The sequence below is a fragment of the Mastacembelus armatus genome, chromosome 6 (genome assembly GCF_900324485.2).
Source record: "Mastacembelus armatus chromosome 6, fMasArm1.2, whole genome shotgun sequence".
NCBI classification, from domain to species: domain Eukaryota; kingdom Metazoa; phylum Chordata; class Actinopteri; order Synbranchiformes; family Mastacembelidae; genus Mastacembelus; species Mastacembelus armatus.
The window spans coordinates 14,841,175-14,858,871 of NC_046638.1; the positions used below are offsets into that span (position 1 = coordinate 14,841,175).

The 17,697-nt window shown below is 39.1% G+C and overlaps 2 protein-coding genes across 2 annotated transcripts; both read left to right on the top strand.

The window, feature by feature from the left end:
* Nucleotides 1-7,932: 7,932 nt before the first annotated feature.
* On the top strand, nucleotides 7,933-8,968 carry pyurf (PIGY upstream open reading frame). Its single transcript, XM_026312396.1, has 2 exons — nucleotides 7,933-8,194; nucleotides 8,815-8,968. The coding sequence occupies exons 1-2, from the start codon at nucleotides 7,992-7,994 to the stop codon at nucleotides 8,957-8,959; spliced, it is 348 nt and encodes a 115-aa protein (XP_026168181.1). The 5' UTR covers nucleotides 7,933-7,991; the 3' UTR covers nucleotides 8,960-8,968.
* Nucleotides 8,969-9,055: 87 nt separating this feature from the next.
* Nucleotides 9,056-11,134, top strand: LOC113133534 (phosphatidylinositol N-acetylglucosaminyltransferase subunit Y-like). Its single transcript, XM_026312397.1, has one exon. It carries the CDS (start codon nucleotides 9,088-9,090, stop codon nucleotides 9,298-9,300), a length of 213 nt encoding a protein of 70 aa, XP_026168182.1. The 5' UTR covers nucleotides 9,056-9,087; the 3' UTR covers nucleotides 9,301-11,134.
* Nucleotides 11,135-17,697: the final 6,563 nt, after the last annotated feature.

Here is a 17,697-nt window from a genome sequence, read left to right on the forward strand (position 1 = left end):
ACTCACATTATGCTACACCGTCTACTGTCCACCTATCCCATCCATCCACTGATTCCTTAACCAGGGTCACAGGGATCTGCTGGAGCCTATCCCAGCTCTCTTTGGGTGAAAGGCAGGGGTACACCCTGGACAGGTCACCAGTCCATCACAGGGCCACATAGAGACAAACAACCTCACACTCTCACACTCACTGCTATGGGCAATTTAGAGTCACCAATCAACCTGACATACATGTTTTTGGACTGTGGGAGGAGTAAACCCACGCAAGCATGGGGGGAATATGCAAACTCCACACAGAAAGGCCAGGTTGCAAACCCACAACCTTCTTGCTGTGAGGTAACATTGCTAACCACTCAACCACCATGCTGCCCTCCACCTATCCCTTTACTGACCTGGATCAGGTCATCAGGTCAGCCAACCAGACGCTGGAAGATACCATCTCAGTGAGGATGGAATGGAAAGGGGTAGACAAAGTCAAGTGGTACTTTCCAGCCTCTGATTGGCAGTGGATAGGGCAGGAACAGCTGTAAAACAAGCAGGACAGCGGCACTTGAGGACTGGAGTTGGGCACCCCTGGTCTACAGTGATATAGTGTCTACAGTGTCTTTGTTGAATAATGATCACATAGGTAAGTTTACAAAGAAGTAAAGCTATGATAATGCACGTACAAAGTGCAATAATGATGGCTAGACACTTGTCAGTAGCCTTAGGTCTGTCCACATCTCAGGCTTGTTCAGCCAATTAGATAGGTCTGCTGTGACCACTGATGCCTGCTACTGCCAGCTGGAGAAACAGTTAATCAGGCATGTCACCTTTTTCTTTTTACATAGGAGGTGACCCCTAAAATGGGCCACAAACTCTGCTGTGAGCTTTTAAAAACTGAATGAAAGTGCAGAATCAGATGATAAGCAACATGAAAGGAATGGGCTGAACATATTGACGTTAGAGCATCCAAAACAGATGGATACTATCTGACTGTGGACAACCCTCCAAGAAAAAATTTCTTCTTTCTCCTTCTGCTGCTGTGTCCTTGAGCATTGAAACCAGTAAATACACTAGTGTGTGTGTGTGTGTGTGTGTGTGTGCGTGCGTGCCCTATTATTTTTCCACTGACATTTCAACATATCTTCAATCTACAGCAAACACTCTTCTCTTTATTCAGGCCATCCCATTAAAACATTTGTTTCAATATTAATCATGTATACATGTACGTTTCTGACTTATAGAATTTAATATCCTGTACATTGAAATATTTAATATTATTACATTATTACATGCGCGCACGCACACATCATCCGACATACTGTAAGTGGTTACATCCTATGTTGAGTTTCCAGACTCTGATACACAAATGCATGTTGCGTTGAAGTGCTGCTGGAAAACGCTGCTTGTCATCAAATTCATAATTGTTGTATAGGAAAGTCTTTTTCCCTAAGAGAAAAAAGTAGCTGGTCACTTCTTGATTGGACAAACAGTCATTTCTTTCCATGGTAAAAACAGAATTTGTGTGCATGCATATTTCTACAGGATGGTGGCCTATTCAAGCCAGGTGTGACGTTACACCAACTCAGGAGTGTGAGTCTAACGACTCTCGTCCTGTTTATATAATCCACCTAGTCAGGCTTGGGGTGGAGGGAACCCAGCCTGAAAGATAAATGTAAGATTACTACCAGCTTTCGCTCAGACTGACAAAGCTGCTTGGATTAGTGGTGAAACCTTTCGACTTAACTACCAGGCGTTCAGTTGCCATGACTCAGCTCCTAGATAACTCCAAGCAGATTGGACATTTTGGGTCATAATGTATTGATGGGTCTGGATGGGTGTTTTATGTATGAGTAACTTGATCTTTTGCTGTATTGATCCTTGTGTATGCTACTGATAAATCAGTTGCTCTACATTTACAGATGTCTTAAACTTACATGATGTCATAAAGCTTTACATGTAACTGCTTTGCAAACCATCTTCCAGTTACCCCAGCCTTAAGCAATGTCAATCAATAATTAAACACAAAAGCAGGATGGACCCTGTTAATCTGGCTAATATGCATTCAAAAAGTTTTCTTTTTCATTCACATCCCATTGAGGTACCAATATCACAGTGAGAAATCAGTGGTAACTTGTGGAGGACTGGAAACGGATGTCTTCTATCAGCTACTGTGTAGCATCTGTTACCAAACCTTAAGTTATATTTATCTTCTGTTCTTTTTGTGGCTCAGGTTTGTAGATCCTGAAATTTTAAAAAGTATGTCAGTTTTTGGGAAGCCGATAACCCGGCAAGTCATGAAAATGTCCAAGCTATTTTATTAGTGTATTTAAACTGGATATTTATAAGTACTACCAGTAAAAAATGATAATGGCAAAACTTGACCTGTGTGACTGTGTCTTTTCACCGCTGCAGGTGTTGGTTTAGCACATGAAGACACATTGCCTGTCCTCACAGTGCATCAGCATCCACATGCGTATACTGTGCTGTAGGATATGGACCAGTGATTTAAAAAAGTATTCAGACTCTCTGTAGCAGATGTAGCACAATTTAAAAACACTTGACTGTAAAAAATTTTTATAACATTTGGGAGCAGCACAAATGCTGAAAACACAGCAATGACATAATGTAACCACAGAAATGATACAGCAAGTTGATACATGTCGTCGGTGTGAACTATTTAGTATAGTGATGAGCTGTCTCCATAACATTGCATCATAATTTGTTTTGATATTGGCAATGATAAATTTTTCATTCCTGAAATATTATCACCCCTTATAGTTTTTCTACAATCTTTCAGTCACTGGCTCTTACATAGATGTCTTCCAGAGTGGTGAAGAGAGAAAATGCTGAATGATTGAAATCTAAATGAAATATAACCCATGTCATTACAGAGTGATCTGTCTGCCTCTATTAGATTTTATGTTAGCTTCAAAGACTAGCAGTTACTGCGGGTTACTGAATACGAGCTCTGGCTTGAGTGTTTGTGCTGTACATGAAACATGTATGAGAAATCACTCTCTTGGCAGCACTAGCATCACTCCCAGTAATGCTGCAGTTTACTCTACCACCTTCTCAAAAAGTCATAATTTGCAGGCAAAGGGCAGGGGTACACCCTGGACAGGTCACCAGTCCATCACAGGGCCACATAGAGACAAACAACCTCACACACTCACACTCACTCCTATGGGCAATTTAGAGTCACCAATCAACCTGACATACATGTTTTTGGACTGTGGGAGGAAACCAGAGTACCTGGAGAAAACCCACACAAGCACAGGGAGAACATGCAAACTCCACACAGAAAGGTCCCTGATGGGTTTCATACCAGGAACCTTCTTGCTGTGAAGCAACAGTGCTAACCACCAAGCCACTGCATTTGCCAAATCATGTCGCAATTTTACCAGGAAATGACACAGAGGATACTACATAATGGATCAGCGGTAATCTCATTATCAAAAACATTTTTCACTTTATACTTTAACTGCACATCAAAGGGTCTTATGAGGTTTCAATGATTTCTTTTAGGCTTTGCAATTCATTTTTTAATTGTAAATAAACTTTTAAATGCATTTGTGCTATAGATTCACATGAATTTGCTAAGAAATGGTCTATAAAGCTCTCATTGCAAATTAGTTTTCTGTAATTTTTTTGGTACATTCATCATTAAAGGGCAAGTTGTACAAATTGAACAATGTACAGCTGCTTACTAGTGCACTTTGTCCTCTGTATTGCAACTCCAATCATCAGTGCATAGTGGGACAGTACATCACCATTTCTATGCCAGCTAAACAGTCCTGCAGAGCCTTTGCAAACACATGGGATCTTGCATTACCTGAAGCTTTTATAGATCCTGTCCCAGCTTCCACATGTCTCCTTAACTGCCATTACCTAATGACATTTCAGGTGGCAGTATTTTTAGGCTGGAAGTGCATTAACATCTTTTTATAGACTTCCTGGTTCCGTAGGCAATCATTAGCTTCATTTTCAGATCAATCAGTTGCTTAGGAGCCTGTAGTTGCTAAGTCTTACAAAAAGCAACAGTGTGTTAACCTTTGAATAAAGGCTTACTTTTCATTTGCATTTGCTGCAGAGATAGTGTTTCCTTCCTTTCACTTCATAAATTAACAAAATACAGATTCTCTTGACGAGTGCCAAAACTGTAATAATAACCATAAACTCCAGTAGTGGCAAATGTGTGGGCCTCCTCAGACTCCAACAACCTATGACTAAGCACTAATTATCACCTCCAGGCAACATCCTATTTTGTTGTTGGCCTCTTGAAAAACTGGCCAAATTCTCTCTTTCTCTCAGTCCCACTCATTTCCTCCTTCACTCTGTCATTATCCTCTCTTCCGTCCCTTCCACTTTCTCTCACCCCTTCACTATCTTCTGTTTTCTGCTGCCTCCTCGTCTTTTTTAAATAGATACCATAATCAAGATCTTGCGTCTTCACCAAAGAGGAATCCATAGCCTTCCTAAAGGATTACAGTGATGCATGAACATTCCCAGGCATCAAAACAGCTTTGTCTCCAAAAGCAATAAAGCATTTCCATGGTTGACTTGTTATAAAACCTGAATCCCAGCACATATATTGTTTGGAGGAGTTACAGTACCACGAACACCCCATAAACAAATCTCAGAGACTCTCATAATATCAACTGCCTTGTAAATCTAGCACACACAATGAGCATGCACAGTGATAAACAAACATGCACGCACAACAATATAGCACTAAATGGTGACTGAGTGATTAAAGCCAGCGAGGCGCTTTGGGACCTTGAAGGCAGCTGCAATGATGCCGCATCAACCTTTGCACATGCCTCATTGGCTCCACTTCTGCTGAGTAACCACCAAGACTTAATTTAAGGGTACACTTCGTTAACACTGTTGCCAGGTGACCACAGAGGCCTAATTGAAGGGCAATGCTTCATTGGACCTGTGCCTGTCCATCAATCTGATTATCAGCAAGAGCTTAGCTTTTATTCTTTGTTGGCAGTGGAATGTGTTGACTATAAGGAGGAGGGAGTGTGGAAGCCAAAAAAAGGGGAGGAACATGCATGCACATTTCCTTCTCCTCCTGTCGGAAAAGCAGCAGGAGAAGCTCCTTGGGGATCTGATTATCAGATTAAGCAGCAAGTGCTACATCAGCAATATTTCAGCATGAAAATGAAAGCTCTCCTGGCAAAGACAAGAAAGTCTAATCTTGTGTTTCTAATTGGATAAAACCTCCACTCAGCAAGGAAACGATCAGAACTCAGAACAGAATGACTGAATTTTTATATGCCATTCAATTTCACAAATAGATTCTCATTGTGTGGGGTAAGTTCTTGGAGGTCATATGTAGGGAACGCAGGAATACATTATATTAGATTTTTATTCTAATTCTGTCTGTAGAGCAATGATAAAAGTATAAAGTACTGGTTCAATAATAGTATCATTGCAATTAGACAAACACAACTCCACCTAGCTGTGTCCTCAGGCAATTTTGAAAGGGACTTTTAAGATGATTCCTATAAACAGGATGAGATAAAATGAAAAAAAAAAAGTATCCCTTTTACTTTGATAATATAGAGAAAACTAAGGAAGGATAATTTGGCATCACTGTAACCCCTGTATATGGGTCAATAGTAATTAGACTAATAAGCAGAAATATTGCGTTTTGCAGCGAAAACCTGGATAAAGGTGTGCAGTGTTTTACATATTCACCCAGTCATTACACAACATATAAGATCCTCTCTATAACAGCTGTTTGGAAAAGATGGGAGAAATGAGGTGCCAAGCATCACCTCCATGCTTTGAAAGCTCTCTTGAGTCTGACTCTTGAAAATGTCTCTTCATTATAAACCAGGAGAAAAAAAACCTGAAAAACACAGCTTGACTTGGTCAAAGGAATTCTCACTGAGAGCTCTTGTATCTGCGCACAAGTGAACGATTCTGAAAAGATCAGCAGAGGTGTGGGGCTAAAGAAAACTGTGTCAAATGTCAGTGGGAGGAGTGGGCTTGAGGTGCAAGACAAGAGCATCAAGCCACTTTAAGGCAACACCGCTGCTGAAGTGCTGAATTGTTTTTGTGGCATGGAGATTACATGAGATTGGTTTCCATGCCCAGAAATCTTAGAAGTTATTAGTGTTGTAACAACCCTGGCAGGTTCCTGCTATCTTCCCTGCCAAGTCTGAGCCGCCTGATGGTTAGGGGCCCATGTTGTCACTTGGGGAAGCTTGAGGGCCTTTTGGATCAAATTCTGAGTTACGTTCTTTTACATTTTTGAGATGTTGACATGTTTGAGATGACCAAAGGCTTGAAATCAAGACATTCCCTAGGTAAGATGTGTCATTGATGTCAACCCATCAGAATAAAGCAGTGATTCACACAGTCATCCTTGAGACAGTATCCACTGAGCTTTTTCAGCAACATGATTCTAGCAAATGCAGTGTCCTACTAGAGACCATTTCAGTTACTGGCCTAACACACAGTGTCTGTGAATTATACAGAGAAATTTCACTAGCTTCTATGACTTTGTGTTGTGTGTCAGATTTCATGTTTTTATATAAATCCATATAAAGACATCTCTGAAATTTCTGTACACATAAGACTGTCATAACATTGCCTTGAAAATATCAGAGTCATTTAGGGTTAGATCTTCTTCTGGAATAAAACACAAAAATTCCTTTATCTCTTGACTAGCCATATAAAAAGTGACTTTAAAATGATCTATCGTCAATTCTAACCTTTCCTAAATTCAATCTTGTCACCACAGCGATACTTCAGCAGTACAAGAGCAATGTTAATTTAAATTAGATCAGAAATCCAGATGTTCCTAAAACAGCTCATTTTGTGATTTGCAACTGGCCATGTTAACATAAAAATATGATGTTCTGCAGCAAATAAAGGTGTTTGGGATTAAGCGTTTACAGTTGCACAAACTGTAAGTCAAAAGCATCTGGTTTATGTCTATATGTAATTTTCTGGATTTTATTCTCAAGGTGATTGGATCTGTTTAAGCATCAATAATAAACCATTCAGTCAATCACTGTGCTACACTGCAGTACATTTTGGATTGAACACATGATTTCAGCCCCAACACTCTGTGGAGTATGTCTGAGGTGATGGATGCCTCTCGTGACTAAACAGACCCTGCAAAAAAAAGAAAAGAAAAAAAGGTACACAACTACAGTGCTATACTGTTGTATTCAATCGCTGGCAGCTAGAGGGGAAAAAACTATATTAGCAGCTCTGTCATGTACTGAGCAATAAGATATATTACAGCTAGAAGCAGTTTTAAAACAAGTTGGGGCCCTGCCAAGAAAGTCTCTGAGCAATATCTTCAGCCGTATGGATCAGGAAAAGCATTCTGCTCTAGCTGGCACCATGCTGTAAAAAATATTTAATATTGTATATAACCTGTTGGGATATCATGTTGAGTGGGTCTACGAATGGGCCTTAAATGAGACTACAGTTGCAGCAGTGACCATTATCCCCCAAAATATGTGGATCCATTAGTTTATTCCACTTAATACTAATAATATGTTGTCTATGAGTTTATTGTTGTGGGTAAATTGACCACAATACAGTTCCTCACAGTAAAGATGCAATTCATTAATGAAAGCAATCAGTAGAAGCAATGCAGTTTCTACTATAGTCTAGTTGATTAAAGGAATCTAATTCACATAGTATTAATGTGATGTTTGTACTATGGTTGCATATTCTGGTGAAATCACACACGTAAATTAGTTGAACGATGCAACACTGCCACCTCACGGACAAACGTGGAAACTGCGTGGAAAGTTGTTATATTTATAACAATGATATCTACTGTCTCGCATATAGTCAGCATTTTAAATGAATGTAGGAACCAGTGTTTAAACAGCAGCAAACAGTTTGGGGGCTCCCAGAGGAGCCTACCTATATGCGGACCTACTGACAAGCATTTATGTTTACAGGAAGTGGACTCATTTTGGGGTTACACCGACCCAGGCGCTTCCTGTTAGGTTTTGAGTAGTTAGGCCATGTTTCGCAATGTTTTGGATCGGTTAGTGACACAGACAGTTCGTTTTCGTGGTCATGTGAAACACACGGCTCTAACACGGAGGATAACACCCGCGTCTGTGTGTGTGAGGGGCTTTACGGACGCGCAGGACGGCGCTCAGCAGCCCTTCGACACCTCTATCCTTGAAGTCCTGGTCTGCCCGCTCTCCAAGAAGCCCCTGAGGTGAGACTACCGGCGGTGTTAGGAAGCGCTAGCAAGCTGGGCCAACCTGTGCAGTAAAAACTGAGAAGCACTTCACTCATATTTAGACCATTTTCAGGTGCAAGTCAGAGTCAGTATGCGCTAACGTTAGCTCACACAAATACCTGCGCCCCATCGGACTCTGTGAATATAGACAAACCCCGGTGGCCTGCACACGATGCAGAATAAGGTGACCGCTAGTGTCCTGTTATCTATCCGTTTACACATTACACATGTCTAAGTCCTGTGTTTTAGGTAGCAGCTATTAAATTACCCTAACGTGACCTCATACACAGATTTTCTTTCATTTGAATTGAGGAAATGTCGTTTAACTGTTTGTAACTACTTCTGCAACAGTTAGCAACATATTTCCTGTCTAAATACTATTGTGTTACGCTTGTTGTGATCAAACAGGACACATCCATTAGCTGCTGGGTCTTACTTTTACGTTTACGGGAAGGATGACGACTTTCACATTTTTGTAATCTGAACATATTTCCTTTCAGCTTTCATGTAATGAACATTGCACGTCAAAAGAAAATGTTTGCTATCTAGAGCAGTATGTACCACACAGGATTCATGTTGCTCTTGTCTATACACAGATATGAGGCCAAGACCAACGAGCTGATCAACGAGGAGCTTGGCATTGCCTATTCCATCATTGACGGCATTCCCAACATGATCCCTCAGGAAGCCAGACTTATTCAGAAACACGTGGACACCACGGTCACACCAACACAAGAATAGAAACGCCATCACGCCCAAAGAAAACAGATGTGCCACTGTGAGAACTATAAGATCTACATCTAATATATGTCATATTACTGATATTTACTTATTCCAGCATTAGCCTGCGTCAGAACCCGTCTGCAAGTATGTTCTCTCTGTCTGTGATGGTGGGACTGGTTCCAATAGTGTCACTCTGTGGTTTGTTTTACTCTGCTGCTGTGGATGACAACTTCCCTCAAGGCTGCACTAGCAGCAACAGTCTGTGTTTCTACAGCTTGCTGCTGCCAGTCACCATCCCTGTCTATGTCTTCTTCCACCTCTGGAGTTGGATGGGGATCAAGCTCTTTAGACACAATTAGGCCATTCTGGTTCTGTTGTTAAATCAAAATTGCACCTGAAAACACCTCAATGCCATTTAAACATGCATTGATGATGTTCCTACCTTACCCCGTTTTGTTGTTAATAAAAAGATAACTACAGCTTCAATGGAATTTATTAGCAAGAACTGTTGTTTCTCTCCATAAACACTGTAATACTGTTGAGTGGTACCACAGAAACATACATTGCAGGGCACTGAGTCAAACTAGACAGAGTAGACCAGTGGAAAAAGAATAACAAAACAAATCTAACCACCTCATGTGAATGTTGAGAGCAACATAAGCAGATATTTGCTTCAGTTAACATTAGTAGTTTTCTTATTGGTTGGGGTTCCTGTGCATAACAAATGGCTGTAATATAAATGAAGTTTTTTTGTGGTGGTGAGCTGGTTACAGAGACAATAACCCCTGTTGACTTGTTTAGTCAAAGTAGTGACACATCCTGAAAATTTGTAAGGTACAGTGGGATGTCATCTGGTGTTCTTCAATGTAGTTTACAGTGCTACATTTACTGTATACTCTGCTGTGGAGATGAAATGATTACAGCTTATTACTGAAACATCACTGGATACCTGTTAAAACTGAAACACAGGTTATGTTAACGACTGCATGGTAATTAAATTGCTGTTCCTGTACCATAAATAAAAAACCAAGGATGTGAACTACAGTTTGATGTAATCCATCTTTCTTATACTATCAAAAAAGCTACTCAAACCAATACCTGAAGGAGCGTGCACACAAACCTGTGTGTACTTTTAACCTTATATCAACATTACATAAACACCAACTTGAAAATTCAAACAATTAACAAATACAGTAGGATGACATCTATACATGAGGGTTTGGGATGTAATATCTGCTGTATATCACAAAGAGGCTTATAGCACACTGCAGAATTGAATTGTATTCACCTGCTAACCTGCTCTTCACCTGCTGAAACATCCTGCTTCTGCTCCATTCCTTGAATGGTATCAACAACTAGTTAACAGACTGGCAACCACCAGGTGTTGATTTTAATCTTGAGTGTCCAGAAACCTTTATTTGCATCCTTCCTTAGGAGCTCGGTGGGCTTTGATGCTTTTGGTCTCTCTGCCCTGAGCAAGTTTCATCAGTGGAGACTCAGGTCTGGGTGACTGTCTCTCTCCTTTTGTTTTGAAAAAGAACGACTCGTTCAGCCTCATTTGAACTGCTCGGACCTGAAGTCAAACAAATAGTAATTTTGTTACAGAACAGTTTACATAAAAAATATTTTTCTCTTTATCAGGTACAACAGTTTAAATACTAAGGGAACAGACCAATCTGATTTAGTCTGTATCCCAGCTTGGGTTACATACAGTATATAGGCTTAGAATTTCCTAAAACGGCTGGGCACTGTAGTGTTTAGCAAAGGTTTTTCAAAGAGGGCTAAATAATGCAGAACTGTGGACCAGATGCAGTGGAGTTGCAAGTTTATCTGATACTGGATCAATCTTCTGTCTCTTTAAATGTCTTAATACTCCTATTTGTGTTAAAGATGCAAAACATTGTTTATTAGATGCTACTAGTTTTACTTATTTCGATTTACACAAGCTTTGTATTTACACTGTTAACTAGAGTAGATTTAAGAATCACTTAAGGTTCTGATGTAAATTTTAAAAGGGAAGCTTCAGTTTTTGCCAGAGGAACATATGTTTTTGTTTCATTTGTTATGACCTACTTTCTGTGACATGCGCATTATCTAGTATTTACTGTACAACAGCAGGAAGGTATATGTGACTCAAATCAAACCAAAAAGACTGTGTCTGTGTTTGTTGTAATAAAGGTACATGTCAGCCAATGTGACTGTGGTTCACTGGTGTGTTTTTAAGAGTTTCTGTATGGTAATTTTGTGTCATCTATAAAGACATTTTGCATTTGCATTGCTAGTCACCTGGGTCAGATCTAGCTTGCCAGTGCGAGACTGGGGCTCGTTGTCCTCGCTGGAGGTTGTTGTGTCTGCAGACTTAGGCTCAGACTCTGACTGGGGGCTAAGAGTTGTTCCACCTCTACGCTGTGCGCTGACAGACAGCTGCCAATCAGAAGGTTCCTTCTTGACCTCTACATCTGATGGATGCAGGCTGGGATCTTTGTGGCCACTGCCTTTTATCTCTCCTGGTAAATATGATCGTTTAAACTCACTGTGCATTTTTTCTTTAACTTTGACCTCAATCCCTGACAAACATGTCCCAAAGTTTTTTCTGGCCCTCTGTGGAAGACTCAAGTCCAAAGGTTTTAGGTTCGCATAACATTCAGTCACTCTACTTTTTTGACAGAAGCTGAGATAGGAGGAGAGTTCGGTTGTGAAGAAGTTTTCGGTCTGTGTGAAAATGCTTGCTGTGGACACAATGGGATGTGAAGCAGACTGTTTGCTTGCAGTATTGTCATGTTTCTCAGGTTTTGTAACATTCTTTGAGCAGTTTACCACAACTGGGTCATCCAGGTAAAGATTCACTACAGTGGGCTTTACATGTACAGGGCCAGAGGTTTTTTTCTCCTCAGTGAGGTTTTTGTTCAAGTCCATCTGTCTCTGACAAAACCATGTTTCCTTACTGAGATTCTGCTGTGATCCTTTTTCTGTTGTGAGGACTGTCTGTACTTCCTTTGGACTGTGCAGACATTCTTTTGTCATTTTGGGATGCTGATGAAAATGTGACTCCTGCAGATGTGTGTTTAATTCTTCCAGATGTTTCTTCTTAGCCATAGATGAGTACTGTCCCCTTTCTCGCTGCATGAGGGGTTGGAGAGTAGGAATAACTGACTTGTCACTGGCTTCACCACTGGAATGTTCAAAAGGCAATGTCTTGAATGTCTTTTGTGTGATAAAAACATCCTGGCTGTTCATATCATCGCTGGTGCATTGAGAGTCATTATCCTGTGGTTGACAATGGCTGTGCCCAATCACTTTGACCTGTGAACAACTATCAATATTTATCACAGCATCTTTCTGTTTGGTTGATGAAGATGCAAATTTAGGACGTTTGACACGGATGTGGCCTGGTGATAAATCAAACGCCGCTTTCTGTTTTCTTTTGATTTTTTCTTCAGTCATGTGATCAGGCTTTAGTTTTTCAGTGCTGCATTGATGTGATGCTTTTGCTTTTGGTTTTGTGACATACATAGGGTCAGCTACGCCTGAGTAACCCTGTGTGAATATAAAACTGTCATCTGACCCTACTGACAATTTGTTTTTCTTCTTTTCTTTCCTTGCTTTCATTGCTTCTTTGAATTTGGACTTCTTCTTCTGGATGCAGTCATCTGTTTTCACCCTGATCTCATTTTTGTGTTTTATGTTTTTTTTGTGCTTTTTCCTTTTTCTTTTTCTAGGTGAAGTCCAAGACTCCTGAACAAAGTCTGTCCCCTCACAGTCACTCATGAGTCTGTTCAATAGAAAGAAAATTATGACAACACCTTAATAAAAAAGAAACAACATAATGATCAATTGTTATCTTTTAATGTAATTCCTGTTACTACTTAACTGTTAACTGTTAACACAGCTCTCTGGAAACACTTCAGATAGTAAAATCCATTGGCACCAGGATCTAAAATTGCCATCAAATTCAATTAACCCCACTCTAAAAAGGTTCCAACAAAAACTCAAAACCCCTATTTTCAGGAAGGTACTGCAGGGCTGTAGTAGATTGTATTAGTTTCATCTAGGTGTATGGCTGTCACTCATATATATATATACTTTTGTTATCAATTAATGTCTGGCCAAACCTAGAGATGATGTAAAACTGCAGAAAAAAAGCAGCAAACCTTCCTATTTTAGATTTGAAACACTAGAACCTGTAATGGCTATCATATTTTGCTTGAAAATAAATTCATTTTCTGTCAACCAATGCTTGAGTTAATCTTGTAACAGTAACATGTAACATTATTATGATTCACATAATTTTTCATTCTCATCAAGCTATTCAGAGATTGAGATGCATGTTGGTGCCCTGCTCCCTAATAAGATTTTAAGCACAAGAATTTTCTTGGCATTTTTAAGGTTTGACATCTTGCCCAGGGACTTAGCAGCAGACATGACAAACGTGCACTGCCTTTATAAAAAACTAAGTCAATGAGGACCATACTGTAGATCAGTAGCAGGACAGGTCAGTGTATTGTATTCCCCAATGGACATAATCATTTGCATAATACCTCTTGCTTTTAAATAGTATTTTATGACTGCCTATCAAAAAAAAAACCAAAAAAAAAAAAAAACCAATTGGTTTAGTGGGTTCTAATTATACAACAATATTGAACAAAGTTGACAGGAAACATAACAATGACGTATTTTGAAGGTACTACTTTAAAGTTTTCTTAAAATGTGATACATTTAGGCTACTTGGTCATTATTACGTTTTTTATTACATCTCGAGTGTTAAATATCTTTGTGTTAACTGGGGAAACAACATTTGAGTTCAGGTGGTCTGGGTACACATAGGATCTGCAACAATGTAACTGAATAAGGGTAAAGTGATAACCTCGCTGTGGGAAATAAAGAAAGAGTTGCAATTCAGTTTGTTTTTTTTGTATAACTTTTGTTTCCAGAGTTTTTAAAGTTTTATAATTAACGTTAATATCCTAAGATAAATTAGTGGAAGTAGAGCAGTAACGGAAGACATCATGGCTTTAGGAAAATCTGACTGAAAACGTGACAGCTTTGACGTTAGCATAACGCTGCACCTTTGACATGTTTTCGCGGTTCAAAAACTATCTACATTTGACTTTACACAAAAATTTTATTTTCACTCATGTATACTGACTTTAAAATCAAACAATAACTATGAAAACCCCTCTGCAGTAAGCTAACTTAAAAATTACCTCAGAGTAAAGTATACTCCAGCCGGCGAAAAGCTCGTGTCTGCCGCCGAGAGTTAGGGTTGCATTCAGGTGCTTCCGGTAAGACCCAGTTTCTGAGAACTACAAAGAACACTTTAAAACACGTTTACATGATGCATATGAAAGTACAACTGAGAGATGATTTTAACGACATGATACAGAACAGACCAGCTGAGCAAAGTCGAATAAAGAATTATAAAATGACAATTAGCTAGAAAGCTAGGGCACTAACATCTTAAGAAATGTTTACTGTTTTGTTTCTAATTACAGTGGTTTTGACAGCATGCGAAGGCAGTACGGAACCTTCCAGCTTGTAGTGTTAAATAGTGTCTGTACGAAGCTAAAGGCCGTTTCCTTTATGAAGTGTGGTGGCTTTGGACAGTATTTGGTTGGGTGGTTCAAAAATGAATAGTTCATGTTTCAAAGACTCAGGCAAGTTTGAGTCTTCAGTGTAACCTGCCCTGACAGGACAAACATAAGCTCTACCTCAAGGCCAAACCCAGGGAACAAACGACCCATAATTTCCCACACTACAAATAAATACAAATAATTACAAGAAGAAGCATCTAGAGGTTATGCCATTAGTGCTGGATGGAATATTTAGTTCATGGAAATTATAGTATGCTACTGTATACTCCGCTGTAAAGATATATAGAATGTACCCACCTGTAAGCTATTTCAAACAGTTTGCAAGTTTACCACTAGATGTCAGAATATACACTTTAAAAGAAATTTGTCAAAATGCAAAATGTTGTGAACAGGAGTGTGGATATACTGTAATAACATTAATGGATTTAAAATCGATTTACGTTGAGGAATAATGCATAGTCCCTGAACTATCTTGTCAAATACCAGACAGTGCCAAGTAAATTTTCAAATTCTAAATACAAACAAATAAAACCACTGATCAGTAGTCCATCTGCCTATGTAATTTCTCTTTCACTCAGTCAGTTGTGTAACTCACTATGCAGACAGTTTCGTTCATTAACCCCCTTCTACACCACCTCCATAACAAAAGCACCACCATGACTCATTCTCTTTCTGTCTCCCACTAACAACTAAAAAACTAAAAAAAGAAGGATTTCTATTTCCTCATGTTTTACCAACACATTTACACACTACTTATCAGTTAATTGCTAAATTGATTAGATGGATAGTCCAATTAAAATAATAATTACATGCAGTCTTCTAAATTAAACATTTGTTATTAAGATGCTGCTTGCCCATGAATACATATTTCTACTGCCTTTGATGATGTTATTTCATTGTCTTTATGTGCTTTACTCATGACAGTTTGCCTTTGCTTCCTATTGTAACGTTGCTTTTTACAGCGTTTTATTCTTTTGTTTTAACTTGTTCTTAACTAGTCTGTTTTGACATTTCATTTACTTGTTAATTTGGAAAGCACTTTGTTCTATGTAAGAAAGGTGCCATATAAATAAAGTTAATTAATATTACTAATACATCAGCAATATTAGCACATGTATATATTAAAAACACAATGGAACTGTGTTTAGCGGGTGATTCATTCCGATTTGTTCCTTTCAGTGCTTAAGTTCTCGTTTAAGGCGATTCAAATCCAATTTTACTCTTTTTTTTTTTTTGCTTTTACTTAACATTGATGTCAGATATAATGCTAACAATTAGTCTACATAGAGACTTCACATAGTATTCACAATGACTCAGGCTGAAAACAGGATGTGCTAGACACATTAAGTCAGCGTCAACCCACACACACGCATACAATTCAGATGTTGAATTACATGATGTGACTTGCAGATTTACACCATTCTTCTCTGTTTCCCTCCACTTTGGTGCTTCATTTATCCAGAAATCTTGTCATATGGCTTAATGTGGGAAACAGACACAACCCCCTATGTCTTAGTAGCCTTCAACTTTCAAAGCTTGAAATTAAGTAGGCAGACGTCAGGTTTAGTTGACGTCACAGCTGGACTACAGAAAACACTTCCTCAAAGGTGATAGATAGTGACTGTGGCTTGCTTTGTTTTCATGTGTTTCATTTCAAGTGCTTGGTTACCCTTCGCTGCCCTTATCATCCTGTTTTCAGCTGCAGCAGGCAGCTATACGTGCCACACCAAGCAGACAATAAAGTATCTGGTCAGTTAAGACTGAATTTTTAGTATGGTGGAAAATGGGTAAATTTAATTATTTTTAAGGTTGGACAACTTGAGCATTGAACACATTCAGACTTAAAGGCCAATAACCACAATAAACCAAAAGTGTATATACAGTGGTGTGAAAAAGTATTAGCCCCCTTATCCCCCCTTATATATATATATATATATATATATATATATAGATAGATAGATAGATAGATCTGTAGTTCTGCAGGATATGGCAAGTTTCATGTATATATCTGAAACTTGCGGTACACACACACACACATACAAATATACATATATATATATGTTTATATATTTCATTTATTTGAAACTTTCCCCATCCTGCAAAACTACACTTTGTCCTGCCCTGTCTCAAAATTGTCTTCTATTTTTGGTCAGACTGGGAGTTAAGGCAGCTTATGAGTAAGACTGCTTTCCGGCAGCACTAAATGTCCATCATACATCTGTGGATGTTGAAGGGTGATTAACATCCATGACTCAGAATTTGGCCACAAGGTGAGATTTCCAGCCTTTCAACTCACTGACAAACCTGCAACTGACTGCACACTGCTATAGACACTGCAAATAATAATGTGCAATGGGTGTGCAATGCCTCTAGTACATAATAGTATTTCAAAGTACCTGCAGATCATGCTGATCCCGGATATGCTCATTTTAAACACATAGAAATTACCTTATCCACCCAACCCATTATCATGTTGGAGGAATAATATGATCCCTATAAAACCTCAACTTATTCAATTCAATTCAATTTATTTGTATAGCACTAAAGCACAACAAAATTATCTCAAGCCGCTTTACAAAGAACCCAACAAAATAAATCCTTTATGAACAGTGCTTAGAAAAAACTCCCCTTAACAGAAGAAACCTCCAGTTTGGGCGGCCATCCGCCTCGACCGGTTGGGGTGAGTGGATAGAGGAGAGAGAAAAGAGCAACAACAATAAACAACAAATAGACACTGCAGGTTGTTGGGGCCAGTAACTGCACATCAGCAATATACAGCTCCAGGACCAGGGACACCTGCAGAAGGTACAGAGAGAGAGAGAAAGAGAGAGAGAGAGCACAAAGGCACAGAGTTAGTATTTTCAAATAACTGGAGGATTTGTATGGAGATACTTGGACATCCAGATAGTGATGAGTTACAGTAATCTAGCCTAGAAATAACAAATGCATGGACTACTGCATCATTTTGAGACAGGATGTTCCTAATTTTGGCAATATTGAAAAAGATGATTTAAACCAATTTAGCACTGTTCCATAATCCCAGTCACACGCTCCAGTCGCTGTAATAAGATGCTGTCGTCAATAGTGTCAAATGCAGCACTAATATCTAAGAGGACAAGTACAGAGACGAGTCTATTATCTGAGGCCAAGAGAAGATCATTGGTG

Bases quoted from the DNA above. Each gene is read 5' to 3' on its own strand.
- pyurf (XM_026312396.1), top strand. From the start codon at position 7,992: ATGTTTCGCAATGTTTTGGATCGGTTAGTGACACAGACAGTTCGTTTT. The intron at 8,195-8,814 runs GTGAGACTACCG...GTCTATACACAG, and splicing joins CTCTCCAAGAAGCCCCTGAG to ATATGAGGCCAAGACCAACG.
- LOC113133534 (XM_026312397.1), top strand. From the start codon at position 9,088: ATGTTCTCTCTGTCTGTGATGGTGGGACTGGTTCCAATAGTGTCACTC.